The sequence below is a fragment of the Panicum virgatum genome, chromosome 2K (genome assembly GCF_016808335.1).
Source record: "Panicum virgatum strain AP13 chromosome 2K, P.virgatum_v5, whole genome shotgun sequence".
Lineage (NCBI taxonomy): Eukaryota > Viridiplantae > Streptophyta > Magnoliopsida > Poales > Poaceae > Panicum > Panicum virgatum.
In genome coordinates this window covers 6,548,513-6,565,561 of record NC_053137.1, presented here as the reverse complement: position 1 = coordinate 6,565,561, position 17,049 = coordinate 6,548,513, and the positions used below count along the sequence as shown (strand labels likewise).

General features: G+C 45.1%; 2 protein-coding genes and 1 long non-coding RNA gene across 6 annotated transcripts; 1 reads left to right on the top strand and 2 right to left on the bottom strand.

The window, feature by feature from the left end:
* Window positions 1–3,063: 3,063 nt before the first annotated feature.
* Window positions 3,064–9,008, bottom strand: LOC120663888 (putative disease resistance protein RGA4). Of its 2 annotated transcripts, XM_039942838.1 has the most exons (4): window positions 5,087–9,008; window positions 4,760–4,983; window positions 3,625–3,706; window positions 3,064–3,530 (listed from the first exon to the last, which is right to left on the bottom strand). In XM_039942838.1, the coding sequence occupies exons 1-2, from the start codon at window positions 8,897–8,899 to the stop codon at window positions 4,918–4,920; spliced, it is 3,879 nt and encodes a 1,292-aa protein (XP_039798772.1). In that variant the 5' UTR covers window positions 8,900–9,008; the 3' UTR covers window positions 3,064–3,530; window positions 3,625–3,706; window positions 4,760–4,917. The 2 variants fall into 2 exon arrangements, with proteins under 2 accessions (XP_039798772.1, XP_039798766.1); XM_039942832.1 differs by having other exon boundaries at window positions 4,760–9,008.
* A 1,262-nt stretch (window positions 9,009–10,270) lies between these two features.
* On the top strand, window positions 10,271–14,245 carry LOC120664006. Its single transcript, XR_005670695.1, has 2 exons — window positions 10,271–11,222; window positions 13,859–14,245. It is a non-coding gene; the product is annotated as an uncharacterized LOC120664006 (long non-coding RNA).
* LOC120663935 ((E)-beta-caryophyllene synthase-like) lies at window positions 12,829–15,576 on the bottom strand. Of its 3 annotated transcripts, none has more exons than XM_039942886.1 (7): window positions 15,389–15,576; window positions 15,010–15,274; window positions 14,392–14,758; window positions 14,036–14,257; window positions 13,791–13,926; window positions 13,454–13,702; window positions 12,829–13,301 (listed from the first exon to the last, which is right to left on the bottom strand). In XM_039942886.1, exons 1-7 carry the CDS (start codon window positions 15,503–15,505, stop codon window positions 13,014–13,016), a joined length of 1,644 nt encoding a protein of 547 aa, XP_039798820.1. In that variant the 5' UTR covers window positions 15,506–15,576; the 3' UTR covers window positions 12,829–13,013. The 3 variants fall into 3 exon arrangements, with proteins under 3 accessions (XP_039798820.1, XP_039798827.1, XP_039798832.1); XM_039942893.1 differs by having other exon boundaries at window positions 15,010–15,259; XM_039942898.1 differs by having other exon boundaries at window positions 15,010–15,247.
* Window positions 15,577–17,049: the final 1,473 nt, after the last annotated feature.

Genomic DNA, 17,049 nt, shown 5'->3' with positions numbered 1-17,049 from the left:
GGCTATCCTGAAAATTCGAAAGGTTTTCGTTTCTACTGCCCAGACAGACATACAAAGTTTGTAGAAACGAGACATGCTGTCTTTCTAGAAAGTGAAATGATCAAGGGGAGCATGGTACCTAGAGAAATTAACCTTGAGGAGAAGCGGGTGTATGTGCCTACTCCTATGATTCAAGAGCCATTTTTCTCACTACCTGTTGATGCTGCACCAAAAGTTCCTGAAATAGTGACGCCAATACCTTCTTCGGTTGTTACTGCGCCAACTATTCCAGTTATTATGGTGTCAACACCTGTTGCAACTCCAACCATACCAACAGTGAGCGAAGGTTTGGAACCTGTCATCCAGGAACTGCCTGAACCCGCGATTGGACATGAGGAGGAGGAGCTACAGCCCCCTATGGAAAATGTGCCAGAAGTTGATGCACAAAATGTGCCACAAGCAGTGGCCCTTAGAAGGTCACAAAGAGAAAGAAGGTCGGCTATTTCTAGCGACTATGAAGTTTATAATACAGAAGAGGTTCATATGGAGGGTGATCCCACTTCATATGAAGAAGCCATGAGAAGTATTCACTCATCTAAATGGCTGGAAGCTATGAAGGATGAGATGAAATCAATGAGTTCCAATTGTGTTTGGGACTTAGAGGAAATTCCTAAAGGAGCAAAAACAGTAGGCTGTAAATGGGTTTACAAGATAAAACATGACTCCAAAGAGAATGTAGAAAGGTTCAAAGCACGACTCGTGGCAAAAGGCTTTACGCAAAGGGAAGGGATAGACTATAACGAAACCTTTTCTCCGGTTTCGTGTAAGGATTCCTTCAGGGTTATAATGGCATTGGTGGCACATTATGACTTAGAGTTACATCAGATGGATGTAAAGACAGTTTTCCTTAACGGGGATTTGTATGAAAATGTTTACATGGCACAACCAAAAGGTTTTGTCATGAAAGGAAAAAGAACATATGGGGTGCGCTTAAAGAAATCCATTTATGGATTAAAGCAAGCCTCTAGGCAGTGGTATTTAAAGTTTGATGAAACCATAAGAAAATTTGGGTTTAAAGAAAATGAAGAGGACAATTGCATTTATGCAAAGTTCAGAAGTGGAAAATTTATTTTCCTGATCCTATATGTGGATGACATTCTACTTGCTAGTAGTGATGTTGGTCTGCTACTGGAGACAAAGAAATTCTTGTCCTCAAACTTTGATATGAAAGATCTTGGTGAAACTTCATTTGTTTTGGGAATTGAAATTCACCGAGATAGAACAAAGGGGGTATTGGGACTGTCACAAAAGACATACTTAGAAAAAGTTCTAAAGAAATACAGTATGCATATGTGCAAGCCTTCACCTGCTCCAATAGTCAAGGGCGATAGATTTGGGAAATTTCAATGTCCTAGGAACCAGTATGAGATCGATCAAATGAAAGCGGTTCCATATGCTTCAGCTGTCGGAAGCCTATAGTATGCTCAAGTTTGTACACGCCCTGACTTAGCATTTGTTACCGGGATACTTGGCAGATATCAAAGTAATCCAGGACAGGCACACTGGATCATGGTAAAGAAAGCATTACGTTATGTACAAAGCACAAAAGGCTTCATGCTAACATACATAAAATCTGATTCCCTAGAGATAGAAGGGTACTCAGATGCGGATTTTGCGGGGGACATCGATGACCGAAAGTCCACGTCTGGTTATGTGTTCACACTCGCAGGGGGAGCTATATCGTGGAAAAGTTCCAAACAAAGCGTCACTGCATCATCGACGATGTACGCTGAATTTGTGGCATGTTATGAGGCCTCGGGGCAGGTTGAATGGTTAAAGAAATTTATTCCCGGTTTAAGAGTGGTAGACAGCATTCAAAGACCACTCAGAATGTACTGCGACAATGAACCAGCAGTGTTTTATGCTCACAACAATAAGTCAAGTGGTGCTGCCAAACACATTGACATAAAGTTTTATGTTGTGAAGGAGAAAATCCAGAATCACTCTATTACACTCGAGCATATAAGTACAAAGAAAATACTTGCGGATCCTCTCACTAAAGGCTTACCACCCAATATGTTCATGGAACACATAGCCGGCATGGGTTTAAGGGAAAGCCTGTGATTTCTGGAAAATAAAAGGGCCCAAGAGATAAAGAATTTGTTTCAAAACAGTGATGTGTATGGTAGCTGTTGAGTCCATCGGTCTTGGACCGTGACGATAAAGCATGCTCTATTCATTAATCTGTGATGGAACAACTAAAGTAAAAAGTTTCAAGTTAAAGTATAAAGTTAAAAGAACAAAGTGAGATCAAGGGGGAGAATGTTGGATTGATCTCTTTCCTAATAGACCCAACGGTCTATTAGGACCTTGATTTGCGCCCTGATCGAGGGCGCCCAACTTTAATGGTTGGTGGGCCCCCGCTGCACAGCGCCAAAATAAAGAGGGGTGAAGGGGCCGGGGCACGGTGACCGAAGTTCGTCGCGCCGCCAGTACCCTCTCCCACATTCTAAACCCTAGCCGATCTAGAGGGTGCGCTGGAGCAGCGGGAAGCTTCACTGCCGCCTCCATCGACGTTGATTCATCGGCGTCGTTGCCATCACCCTCGACTTCGACGTCACACTCACGACATCACTGCGCCGCTCGTCGCTGCCTTAGAGCAGATCGTCATCAGCGAACCGGAGATGGCCGCTGGATCAAGCTCCAACGCTGGTGGTGATGGTCTCTCTCTCTACTCTCTCACTGCGTTCCTTCATATATCGCTTATGCAATAGATCTAGAGTCTTTTGCACTTGTTGTAGAGAAAAGGAAAGAAATCCTACTCGATTTATGCACTGTGTCGATCCTAGAGTTCTATCAAACATTTCAGAAACACAATACTAGCCCATCTAGTAAGAAAAACTTATGCAATCCTTTTTTTGCTTTGGATGTTTGCAAGGCCCAATTAATTGAAGTGTAAAAGATATCATAGCAAGTTTGATTATGTTGGCCGTTTGGGACTAAGTAGGTAACTCTGTGTGTCACTAACTAAATTTTAACCACAAAACATGAAATGGACGTACAATGGCAAAATAACAGTAGCACTACAAATAAAAACAGGAGATGCATAAACATAAAAACAGTAACGTCGGACTGTTGACCATTCTATGGCAAGTGTCTTCTGCGGTCATGCAGAAAAACACATCATAAAATGAAGCGCTAGTTCTGTTTCGCTGGTGCTGGAGCAGAAACGAGCTCAAACACGTCATAGTTTAAAACAGAAAAAAAAAGGATAAAAAGCTGGAGCATGGAGCTCCAAATGCTACAAATTCTTCAGCTTGCAGTCTGGGACCTGTCTCCTGCTCAAAATCAAGCACTTCGGCTTGAAGAAGGATGATAAAGGACTGGAGCATGGAGCTCTATATGCTAAATTCTTCAGCTTATGATCCGGGACTTGTTATGTGCTTAAAGTCATGGATTTCCGCTTGAGTTCACTGGAGATCATCTTCAGAAAGCGCATGTTATACGCATGGTCACAATAATCCATGATTTGGAGGTCTGGTAATACGATCCTACAAGGAAGTCACACGTCATTGGGAGTCAGCATAAATATATTAGGAGGTCGAATCTTTGAAGTCAATCATCAAGAGCACCATTATTACAAACCTTGTGAGTACTTTCGTCGGGTTCTCAATCTCCTATTTCAAGCACGCCAGGCTTCTCATTGCACATTTCCAGGTCTTTGGTTCTGGTAGATCAGGCCATGATCATAGATGATATATATTAGAATTTATGCATGCAAATGAACACGAAATTAGAAAGTATATATACATGAGAATACACTATGGTACTCCTTCCATCTCAAATTATTAGTTATTGATGCATAGATTTTGTTGTGCACCTAGTCATAATATATATCTAGATGTACAACAAAAACTTTGTAACTAGAAAAAACAAAACGATTAATAATTTAGAATGGAGTGAGTATCCAATAGTCAAAGTTATGAAGGAAATTATTGTTTATGTACAAAGGCAAAAGGCAAGTAAAGAAAACTACACATACTCGAACTATAAGCAATGAAGCTAGTGAATTTGCAGAGTAACCTTAGGATAAATGCCACTTTTATTGGTTCTCTAAATGTAAGCAGATCCAAATCAGACGCTAAAAGGGAAATTGATCACAGAGCACTGTGCTATCATATAATATCAGTTCAAAGGACCGTGGAAATGTTAATTCACCAAGGGACTTGGATAAAAACTAATATATGATTTTGCCGCATTAATTCTGTGATGGAATACTTAATTTAATATATGACTAAAGGATGATGATTGATTTTACACTATCCGAATTAGCAACCATGGTCAAAAAAGTGAAGGGCAAAGATCATCTTATATTTTAATTCCTTTGTAGGGACAACAAGAAAAAGAGATATATATATATATATATATATATATATATATATATATATATATATATATATATATATATATATATATATATATATATATATAAGGATGGCTATAGTAAAGTGCAGGATGCTGGTGCCTAAATTTACGTGTTTAGATAACGTGAATGTGCAATATCCAAAAGTTAATGGATTTAGTGGTGCCGACAATGTACGTATCACCAATGGATATCTCTAGAGGTTCTAAACATGACTCTCGTAATAGTTTATCACTAAATTATATCTCATCTTGTAATAACTAATAGAATATTTAAGTGGAGAGTTGCGTTTTAGACAACACCAATTGAGCTCCTGATCATTTTGTTAAAAGAAACAAGGAAACTAGTAGATATTACCTTCATAACGGGCATCTAGATCTTCCTGCTCGAGGCAACCCAAACGGCTCTGTAGGCTCGGCGGGAGCGACTTCACACCATCACAATGTTTAATCCGAAGAACTCTAAGGGATGAGTATGCTTGAGGCCCATCCGGTAAGGATACCAGGCTTTTGCAATTAGAGAGCGAGAGGACTTCCAGCGACCGGAGCTCTCCTAAGCAAGAATCCAGTGATTCCAACAGACTGCATAATTGAATAGTTAATTTTTGGATGTCACCTAGCTGTCCTGATAAGGATTGAAGATTGCCGCACTCAAAAATGCGCAAGGTCTTGATAGATTGGCAACCTCAGACAAACCACGGCAGTGACATATAGCTAGAGATTCTAGGCATGGAACGAAGCGATGGTTGGCTGCTGATGACAGCTTCAGTACAGCTGTATACGCCGTGGCCTCCCGACTGCTGGTCCCTGGAATTGATGACGATGTGTCCAGCTGTACAACACCTTCTCCCCTCGCCAACCTTGTGTCCTCCTGCAGACCGAATACGATGGACTTGATATTATCACTGCACCACTCAATATGTAATCCCTTGAGAGATGCCGGCAGGTTGGGGACCTCTACCAAAGATGCGCAATCCTTTATCCATAGAACCTCGAGATGTGGCAGGAGTCCATCCCGTCCTGGAGCAGATTGCTCGCCAGAAGCTTGCGTGCGTCCTGTCAGTTTGCTGCATCCGGAAATCGTTAACTCCCTCAGGGATACCAGGACCTGGAACACGTTTTCTGGCCAGTAGACAAGAGCGTCGCAATTCCAAATTCTCAAATGTACTAGCCGTGCAAAACATGCCCACAGCGCTAGTGCATTTGAGTGGGATGAGAACAGAAGGTCGCACCTACCTAACCTCATAGTTGCCAAGGGGAGTTCATGATTCCATTTCTGCTTGACATGCAGCAATGTTGTTTCCGCGTCATCGGGTGACACGTCCAGACTCAGACTGGACAGTGAAGGAATGTATCTGCTAGCTGCCTGTAGGGACATATGTTGATCACGTCCTTTTATGTCTAACTCACTTAGCTTCGGCGCTTCAGGTAGATCAGTCAACTTCGGGCAGTCACGAATGTCCAACTCCTCCAGCAGAGGAAATGTTACCTCTTCTCTCATAGTTCCTTCGGCTGCCCCCCACCTCTCAAGGGCCGACAAACAAACTAAGCTTAGTTTCCTAAGTGCTGGAAATGCAGAGCGGGGGCACACAGTTTCAGCTCCGCCAAATGATTGTTTAACCAATAACGACCCTTTTGGTAGTGCACTGAGCCTTGCACAATTCCAGATGTCCAGTTCCTCGAGCCGAGGAAATGTTACCCCTTCTCCTAGAGTTCCTTCGACTGCCTCCCACCTGTCAAACATATTCAAATGCGTTAACTTCATTTTTCTCAGTTCTGGAAATGCGGAGCAGCACTTAGTGTCAACTCCGCCAGATGATTCCATAATCACTGGCGCTGCTTTTGGTAATGCAGTCAAACCTCCACACCAACAGATCTTCAGCTCCTCAACCTTGGGAAATATCGGCTCTTCTCCTTGTACAGCATCTGTGTCCCCCCATGCCTCAAATTTTTGCATCTGAAACAAAGTAAGCACTTTCAGTTTCTGAAATGTGACTGGTGTCGTACCACCGCTGCACAAACAATGTAAACTCTCCAATCCATACAGGTGAAGAATTTCTAGAAGTGATAACTGCCAGAGTGGAGGAAGCTTCTCGAGCTTTTTGCATCTAGATAACGTAAACTTCACCATGCCATTCAACATATTCATCCATGATGGAAACGTACTACTCCCACATGCATATATCCTTAGGGCCTTCAGCCCATCATGAGGTTTGAGACCTTGCACCACCTCTTTATGATTATTATTCTGTGCCTGCTGGTCATTATTAGTCCATACTAACTTCAGTTCGGTCAGTTTTTTCTTATTCCCAAGACCTGCTGCTTCTACAACATCTACTCTTGCGACATTTTCTAGCTGTCTTAGCTCTAGTCTACCACCAAGGTCCAAATTCTGCAGCTCTCTCACATTACTGCAACCGGTGTCAGTACCTACAACAAAGCATGTAAGTGTCTGCAGGGAAGTGAGGTGTCCGAGCTCTGCGGGCATGCTTTTCAACTTTGGACATTTGTGAGTGTAGAGGTGACGGAGGGAAGTCAAATACTTCAGTTCCTTTGGAAGTCGCTGAAGATCACGGCAATCAGAAAGGTTCAGTGTTTGCAGATGATATAGGATGTTGATGTCTTCAGGAAGCGCTTCAATATCACTTTCTAAGAGATCAAGATACCTCAGGTGATGAAGATATTTTGGCCTTAGGAATGAGCCCTGTTTGATCTTTAAAGCTCTGATAGAGTTGTATTTTGACAAGATCTTCATATCTTCTTTTACATATCCATCACATATCAATGTTTGGAAAGCTGGAGATCCTTTCTCTAGGGAAGCATTCAGAAGATTTTCTGGTCGATAGACTGATAAATACAAATGACGAGTTGAATGAAGAGCATCCTTACTTTGGCTCGGGCTTGTAGTTATTGCAGCACATTCTTTTCCCATAGCAGATTCTGCAACATCATGCTTGAGGTCGTGGATCTTACAAGTAATTCTAGAACAATACATGTCCATTCTCGTTATAAAAGTAGAAAATCTTTCGTCAAATGGGACGCTTTTCAAATCCTGAAAAAATGACCTCGACGTCAGCTCATTGAAATTTTTTTCTCCAATGGTTTTAGGATGTTCTCCTTGTTTCTCTAGGATAAAACCATTGGCCATCCACAATTGGATTAGCATTTCCACATCAATCTCATAATCCTTTGGAAACATAACACAGAAAGCAAAACACTCCCTCATATATGATGGCAAGCCATTGTAACTAAGCTTGAGTACTGGCAAAATTTTAGTTTCCTCATCACATATCGAGCTTCTCCTTAGTACATACTTCCATTCTTCCTCAGTGGTCTTGGTACGCAGTAAAGAGCCCAATGCTGTAGCAGCTAAAGGAGAACCAGCACATCTCTTGGCAACTTCTCCGACCATTTTAACTAGTTCAACAGGCCATTCCTCTTCTTTTTGTGATCTGAATGCTCTTGTCTTTATAATTTTCTCTATGAAGTATGCACCCAAGCTTTCAAGTTTATAGGCTCCTTCAGTTTTACACATCATTATGTCAGCAACTGCTCCATCGCGAGTTGTTGTCAACACTGAGCTACCACTGCCACCATGCTGAAGGTAGGACTTCAGCCTTTCCCACTTGTGCTCATCACGGTTCCAGACATCATCCAATACGAGGAGGTACCTCTTCCCACTCACTGCGTTTTGAAGCTTCTCCAGTGCTGAACTTCCACTTGCTTCACAACCATTCTCTTTCACTATTCTATCAGCCAGGGAATCCACATTAAAGTTATCAGAGACACACACCCAAAGCCACAACTGGAAATGCTTCCTGATTTCAGGGTCATTGTAAATGAGCTGTGCCAAGGTGGTCTTGCCCAATCCCCCCATTCCAACGATTGGAAGGACCGTGAGATCCGGGCTACTAGCTTGAGCAAGTAATCTATCAACAACATCCTTCTTCTCTTGGGCTCTTGATTCTTTAGCAATGTTCACAGGGTTGATGATATCAGAATTATTCTGCCTCAAGTAATTTATGGGCTCTGATGGCCCTGGTTTGAACCTGAACCTAAAGTCATTCATCTCTTTGATGAAGTCATCAATTTCTTGCAGGATCATACGGAGCTTGTTTGCCATCTTGTAACGAAAAACAATACGGTTGTGAGTAGGGAAGAGCTTTATTACATCCATGCCGAGGTCCTTGTAGCGGCCCTCCTCCTTGGCTTTGCGGCGCAGTGCCTCGTACTTGAACTCGTCGAGGACATCATTCGCCTGGTGGGTCACCTTCCGGACCTTCTCCAGCCAAGCTTTCGCCCCTTCTCTCTTGGCTGCTGCCTGCTCCTCGGCGTCGGTGATGACGTCCAGGATGTTCAGCAGCTTGCGCTTGAGGATCTCATGCTGCTTCTCCATGCCCTCCATCACCTTGTACTGGTCCAGGAGGTAGCTGGAGGCCTTGTCCTTCACCATGGACACCAGTGGCCCGACCACCATGGTGGCCAGTACCTCAGCCATGGCTACGCCTGGAGCTCCAAAACACACGCACAGGACACAGGGAAACACGGTTGTGTGGGTTCGGTGGAGAGGGAGAAGCTAGACAATGGGTTTGAGAAGCTGCTAAACACACCTATATCTCACGAGTGATTTATTAATGTGCCTATTTCCGATCATGCCAACATTTAATACGGTGGTTAGTGCGGGCCAGGCAGCAGGACGGTGGTTAATACCATGAAGGAGAAGTCTCGCGACGACTTGAACCATCATCCTCCGCGAGGCCCACGTCCACGTGAAAATGAAGAAGATGTGGATGTGCCCTGCTTGGGTAGATCCATGACACATCCACACATTATGACATTAATAATCGCTTCTCAATACTGCATGTACGTGCTGAATTAAAACTGCGTGTACATAAATTTGCACTCCATATTTAACATCAAGAGCTCAATAACATCGACATATTTTCTCATTATTTAAAAATATATTATATAATGTATAATATAATATATGTTTTATAAAATACTGTACCAAGTATGCACATATTTGGTCATTTACATAAAAAACTCAATCTTTATTTTTGAACTGAAGGGAATATGAATAATGACTATAAATAATTGAAGAAATTTTTAAACACCAAGATCACTTTGTGGTGGGAACACTCGTACAATCGAAAAACTGGATCCATGGTCCCCTAGTTTCAAAAATCTAGACATTATCTGTCATAGCAAGGAGCGGTTTATTGTGGTGACTATTTTCGATTTCACTCATATTAAATAGGGTGGTGAGCTAATGCTAGATGGTTTGAGGTGTGCACCGCTGCTGTGTATTTAGAGCGTTCCTTAAACTAGCAACTTAAACTAGCAACGGGCGTTAAAATCTGTGGGTGACGTGATATTCTGACCCGGTGCTATCTCGGGGCTATTAGGCTATTCTCGGTGCAGGATTTCATTGCACGAGTTCATATAGTGCCATATCATCTAAATATATTTGAGTTCACAAATAAAATAAGACCTCCCAATGCAAAGTTTTATTCATAATTTATATTTTCAAAATTTAACTCAAATCTTATCCTAAATGACTTCATTTACGAGTACCTTTACAATTACACAGTGAGTACAAAGCAAGAGCTTGCTATCACGACGAGATGGTGGACGCTCCTTTAATTTCCCGCTGTGGTACTCTAACTTCTATTCACCCTGGAGAGGAAGGCCTCTCGGTGCTCCATTCACCTAGTGTCGACGCGTGCCGCCACGGGAGTGGAAGTCCGACGCGGGCGTCCTTTTCCTGTCACCGCGTGCCGGGCCTGCGGTGACATGCCCCCGCCCTCTTCACCACCTCTCGCTGCGCCTCGGGCCCGCCGTGGTACACCGCCACCCCTACCCCCTCCTTCGCCCCCGCCGCCCATACCCCGTGCTTCGCCGCGCCGCCGCCGCATCCCTGACCCTTGCCCCTCGCGCCAGCGCTCTCGCCTCCCCCTCTCGCTCGCCAATGCCGCCACTCCGACATCCCCCTCGCGCCGCTCTCGCCTCACTCTAGCGCTCGCCGTCACCACCGCTCCGTTGTCCCCTCGCGCAACCCTCGCTACACCACACACGCCGCTGGCCCGTAGCTCCCAGCCTGTAGCCGCCCCTGACCCATGTCTCGGTCGACCGCTAGCCCCTCCGCTGCTGTGCCCGCCATCTGCGCCCCCGGACCCGCGCTCCCGGCCCACGCCCAGCGCCCGCCGCCGCCCAGTGCCATCCGCGCCCCAGGGCCTCGGACCCGCGCCGCCGGCCGGTGGCGGTCACCGGACGCTACGCCGAGGAAGCAAGGCTGTAGGCAGGCACGGAGCTGCGGGGGGCCGAGCAGGTGAGGAGGCCGCGAGCCGCAGTTGGAGGCGAGAAGAGGTGCAGTCGGCACGGACTCGTGAGCTACGTGCGGAGACGAGGAGCTCGTGTGCCCACCGGCGGTCTGGCACTCGTCGCGCAGGAGCGTAGTGGATGAACTCGGCGTGGCCACCGGACGTCGGGCGCGGAGCACGGCGTAGCGGCCTGCGGAGCTTGCCGCTGCCTGTACAGGCAGGCACCAGCGCTCGTGGCCCGCGAGGTGCGTGGGGGATGGGAGCAGTAGGGCCGACCAGCACGCCCCCAACCAGCATCATCAGCGCCCCAGCCCCCCGCCCTCACGCTTGCCGACCCCAGCCGCCCAACACCACCGCCGAGGCGGGTCGGCTGCAGGCATCTGCCAGTGATGTATTCCTCCCCGCCGAGCATGCCAGTGATGCCATCCTGCCCCTCCCCGCCCGCAACACCGACCCCAGCGCTGCCTGGTGGAGGGAATTCTTCAACACCTCGCCCAACAGGTGCTCGACTGATTGCCTCATCTAGATTTTGTATCTGCCAGATTTGGTCGTGAGGTGCTTGTGGATCAGCATGTTTTGTTGCTGTTTTGCACTTGCTTCCGTAATGGCGAATGTGAAGGGATGCTTCACAGGGTCGTAGTGCCAACGCAGGGTCGGCTTCGGCTTCTTCTTGGAACCGGCGGTCCCTCCGCTTCTCGGTGCGTCGATGCCAGCGGACACCACCAGTACTACCCCACCACTTGTAGGCTCCATCAGCTTGGCACTCCTGCACCTTTCCACCTCATCCGAGAAGCAGTCCAGGTGGTGCTGCTCACCACGGCCAATGCAATGATACAACCCAAACGAAGCAAGCTAGCGGCCCATATATTCCACAGTTCAAAATAAATGGGCGCAGCGAAGCGCGCAATTTACCTAGTAATGCATGAGATGTCTCCTAGCCTCTCACTCTCTGGATGAGCGTAAAGGTGCCAGCCTGGCCATACAGCACATAACAGGCCACGTGGGGGTCTGGAGCCATTACATACAAGTTGGACCGTGGTAATACATCCGAATAACATGACATCCAAGTTGGATCATGGTAATACATCTGAATAGGTATAGCCTCTCCCCGACTTGGACGTGGCCACCAGCCAAGCCATGGGCGAGATCGATCCTCCACGCCAGCAGCCTTCATCTCTCCCCAACAGAAGTTGTTCGTTGTCTTCATATTCTTATCTTCCCCGACTCCGATCCGGTGAAAGCAAGCTAAGCTCGTCGCCGACGATCTCCCCCACAGTAGCTCTACTCCAAGCTGCGGCTCTCTGAATCGTCATTGCCTATCCTTGGTGAGGTCCCCCGTACCCCTTTCAACCCCTCATGAGCACGCCCATGGCCCCATTTGGTATAGTTCACCTTTAAACCATGTGATCAAGGGGAAGAACGGTTGCATTTGTTCTTTCTTTACTGTTCCTACTGAAAGGAGAATGATATCTGGGCAAAACCCGCCACCGATGCCTTCAGCATAACAGCCATGATCAGTAAGTTATAAGGTCCACAATTTATGGAGGAAAACTAGCTAACTTACAACAATACAAGATATATACAAATATAATTTTTATCCCACCAAGTTTGATTGTTGTCAAGTCTCTGTTGGGACATTGCATACATCTCTTGCACAAGTAATAAATTAGATGCAAATATAATAGACAAATTTTTTTATGGAACAGGAGGGGCGCGCACTCACTATGGTTATAAATGATAGACAGAGACTGAGAAAACATTCTGGAGCATAACAGCAAGCTGTAGTTTATCGAGAATAGGCCTCACTCTCTACCATGTATATATATACTTTAGCCCGGTTGGTGGGAAGTCCGGTTTGGAACCACCAGGTTGGGAGTTCGACTCCCGCTTTGCACAAAAAATTCCCCTCGTCTGTTCCCATATCCAAAGCATAGTCTACGTCTGGCCTAACTCACAAGGCGACGGGCCACTATGTATGGATAGGGCAGAGGTTCAGGAGTTTTCTTGACCTATGTGAGAAGGTCTTAATACAATGCCGTGGGGGCGGTCTTTCCCCCCGCAGGTCAAGTTTTTTCTATATACTTGTACAGAACAAGACCATGCAAGCTGATGATGGGAGTAGCTAACACGAGCGTAGATAAAATTAAACAACCCAAAGTTACAAGTTTAAGGATCATGACAGCCATGTAATGTACACCGTATCTTATCTTAGCTGGTTGGCATGCAGTATGCCGACACTACTTGACGCTGGATCATCAAGCTGTACCAAAGTATAAACCATATATACCATAGCTACAGCTCACACGGATTCACATACATCAAAGTTATAGTGTCCTTGATGCTGAGCGGCAAGGTGTACGCATCATCACGCTTGTAAAAGAAATCCATTGTTCGTGCAACATCGACCGACTTCTCAAGAAACTCCCTAGGTCGCTTCTGGTCGAGGTATTCCTGGACGATGTCCATCCATGCTTCTTCGATTATGACTCTAAGCTTTTCGTTGGCTTGCTCTGCTGTTATCCCATATTGCTTCATGCAAGTTTGCACCGTGGATACCACATGCTCCGAAGCTTGTTCCCGCTTGAAGGGATGAAAATTCGGAATAATAATTAGAAAACAAGCCTTTGGTGAATATGCAGTATGTAACTATATCTAAGGCTTTGACTACTGATGAAAAGTTTTTCTGATAATTGAGAAGTTTATATATGTGTGGAGAGATTTTGTATATATACCTCATCTGACACGATGTCATTTCCAACGCGCCCCACAACAGAAACACCTCTGATAAGTTTGGGAAAGGTGAATGCCCAATTAACATCATCCTCCCGACAATCTCTTAGTGAAATGAGCACACCAATTATTATTTGCATACAGACACTACTACGCAAGGATTTTTCGAGGTGCTCATCAACAGTAGCTGGTACATAGTGTTCATCGCGCCAATTCACCTCAGCATGGTAGAATTTGGCAGTGCAGATCACCTAAATAGACATATGTACAAGACGTTAAAATAAATATTAGAAAACGTGATGACATGTTTCCTTAATGTGATCTTTTGGAGTAACTTACTAGTTTTTTGACAACTTCAGCATGCCTGTTTTTCTGAAGTTTTAACTCCTCCTCAATCTTATTTGTAGTGTCAAGTATGCCGATGAGGAGTGGCTTCAGATGTGCTGGGAACTCCTCTGTGGTTTGTTCATCCCACCTGCCATCGGTTAATATATTGTTCAATCACAGGTACTAAATGTTTTGTGAAGTGAATTTCATCAAACCTCCTGATATTATTTGAAGAACTACTGGGCAGCTGCGCAAACCTTTCTATGGCTGTGTTGAAGATAGTACTCTCCTCTGTGGTGCAACAATAGTTGTCATAAAGGTCATCAAGCAATGACGCTAACAGGGTGAACTTTGTCACCACTATCCGCGAATATGAGTAATAGGGCTCATAAATTGTTCCGAGAATCCAAAAATGTATCTCCACCATTCTGTCTCGTGCGAAGCTAAGGTCTGTCTTTGAGTGTAAATCCTTCCACCATCTACAAATTAATGATGAAATGACTATTATTAGTAGTTTAGCACAGTGCTCGCACACACTAATTGTTGGTAAGATACGTAAGCAATCCCATTATGAAGTAAGCACTACCAATTTATTAAGCCTGTGTCTCCTTACATTGTAAGTTCTTTCAGCTCATCACAGTAGATAGCCTGCAAGATGTTGTAGTCCAGCTTTGCAAACTCCAGTATAGTCCCATCATGCACAGCCTTCTTCTCGTACACTGAGATGTAGAGCCTTGCCTCCACCCTCTCGACCCGCCTGAACCGTGGTGTCTCCAATGTGCATCGCACTTCCTCTGCCAGCTCTGGCTCCAAATTTTTCATCGTCAAAGATTGGAGGCGGCTCTTGTTGAAAGTGATCATGTCGTCGAGTATCTCCTCCCCATGAGTTCTCACATGTGCAGCATCATACAACATTAGCAAGCAGCTGACATCGTCACTTGAAATGTTCCCTTGCTTGTCCCTAAACTTCTCAAACACGTCTGCATACATATTTAATTAGGGTCCATTTAATTTGGGATCCAAATGCTAATAGGTGAAAGTGCTAAACTTCAGCACTAGCTCATCCAAACGGCACTGCTGATGGGGCGAGCCAAACTTTAGTTAAGACTCAAAAATTTTAGCATATGTGTGAGTGCTAATATGTGCTAAAAGTTTAGCACTCAATTTTAGCTCCTCCAAACATAAAAATAGTGGCACACTGAAAGGACTGGGATTGGATTTGCCATCGTACCTGCAGAGACGGTGTATCCATGCTTCCTAAGCAAATAGAACCTCAATGAGGTGACATAGAGGTCATCAGAACCTCCATCCTCGTCATTGTAGATAGAATAAAGTAGGTCATTGATCTCCTTCTTGTAGTGGTAGTCCACCCCTATCCTTTGTAGAGTGTCAACGAGCTCCAGCTTCTGAGCCAGGTCGGAGGAGGCAAAGCTTTCCAGTATAATCCTCCTCACGTTCTCCTCCTTTACCTGTGCCCTCTCCTTCATTGTCAAGAGCTGCATGCGGTAAAAAAAAAACTTTGTACAGCAAAATACCTAGTGCACAATGCAAAATATATACCACGGCAATACCTTAATTATCAACAGTATGGCTAGGTTAGTTCTGTTTACCTGTGATGGAGTGCATGTGGCATGGTTGAGGAAGAAGTCACCCCAGGGGCTGGGGCTGTACTCCCGGAACTGGTTGCACTGTGACTGCGGGGCGAGGGTGATCATCGGCGACGCCATGTCCACGGCTAGCTAGTGTCGCCGGAGATCGGTCAGGCTCTGATCAGGCTGGAGCTGCTTGGCTGGAGAAGATGTGGGTCTGGTCTGCGGGAAGGTCGTGTTTATATAGGGATCGATCGATCGGCGTCGACATCACTGTGGGGGGTTCATCAGTTGCGCGTGTGCATGTACATCTGCCCGAATCCACGTGTTCCATACGTGACGTGTGTGGTTCTGCGTGCGTCCCAGCCACAGATGCCATTTTTTTTATGCTAAACTTGGCAAGACACGGCGATCACCTTGATTCGTCGGAGCAGCTTGCTTGGGTTAATAATCATGAGAGAGCAAAACATCTTCCATGTGAAGAGTTTTTTTTTTCTCGAATACGCAAGAGAGGAGTGCTGCGCATCTTTGTATTACAAAGATAGAGTTTGAATACGACACGCCTTACGCGCCGGCAAGATCGCTACACAATACAAGAGAGCAATTAGGTAAAGGAACTTACTCGCAAAACAAAACAAGCTCTGGAAGCGTGACCATACGCAGCCGAAGCGTGTTGCATTGGGGATGACACAGCTCCAGCTGGAAGCAAGCTCCAACTTCGTGCCATCTGAAGACCAGCAACCTCCAACTTATTCGTCTCCCGGAGACAAACAACTGATGAAGCACAACAAGCATCAACCAGTAGCCTAGTGTCATCGCGCCTGGCTCTGGAGTTGAGCCCCCGCACGTTCCACGACAGGATATTTGATCTTATCCATGAACGTCAACGACCGCGGAGTGGTGATGCGCCTAGGCGGAGATCACAGCGGATTCGCTCGTTCTTGGGTGGAGTGATGGGTACACCGCCTCTCCACAGCCTAAACTTCGGGACAATAATATTGCTGCCTAAATGCAATGATGCGAAACAAATTCAACAATACAGGCCTATCTATTTGTTGAATGTTAGTTTCAAAATATTTACAAAAGTAGCCCCGAATAGGATTGTGAAAGTAGCCTAAAAGGTTATCAGACCATCACAAACAGCATTCTTACCAGGAAGAAATATAATGGAAGGGTCTATTATCCTACACGAGACCTTACATGAATTACATAGAAAAAAAAACAAGATGGGATTATTTTTAAGATTGATTTAGAAAAAAGCTTATGATAAAGTGAAATGGGATTTCTTACAACAAACTCTTAAAATGAAAGGATTCTCTGATGTTTGGTGCAAATGGATAGAAGCATTTACAAAATAAGGGAATGATATTGACAAAGCAAAGAACATCAAACTTCTGTTATGTGTCATTGAACAATTATCTAGCCTTAAAATAAACTTCCACAAAAGTGAAATATTTTTCTTTCGTCAAGCAAAACAACATGAATTAATGTACTCAAGTCTATTCGGTTGCAAGCTTGGCTCATATCCTTTTCGCTACGTAGGAATTCCGATGCATTTCAGAAAGCTTAGCAACAATGATCGGAAAATAATTGAGGATAGGATCGAGAAAATACTGAGTGGTTGGAAAGGCAACCTTTTATCTATAGGTGGTAGGTTGGTTCTGATTAACTCCATTTTGTCT

Excerpts from the sequence above, each read along its gene's own strand:
- LOC120663888 (XM_039942832.1), bottom strand. The coding sequence starts at position 8,899 with ATGGCTGAGGTACTGGCCACCATGGTGGTCGGGCCACTGGTGTCCATG.
- LOC120663935 (XM_039942886.1), bottom strand. The coding sequence starts at position 15,505 with ATGGCGTCGCCGATGATCACCCTCGCCCCGCAGTCACAGTGCAACCAG. Across the intron at positions 14,258-14,391 it reads GAGCTGAAAGAACTTACAAT|ATGGTGGAAGGATTTACACT; the intron begins GTAAGGAGACAC and ends ATTAATTTGTAG. Across the intron at positions 13,703-13,790 it reads CTGAAGTTGTCAAAAAACTA|GTGATCTGCACTGCCAAATT; the intron begins GTAAGTTACTCC and ends ATGTCTATTTAG.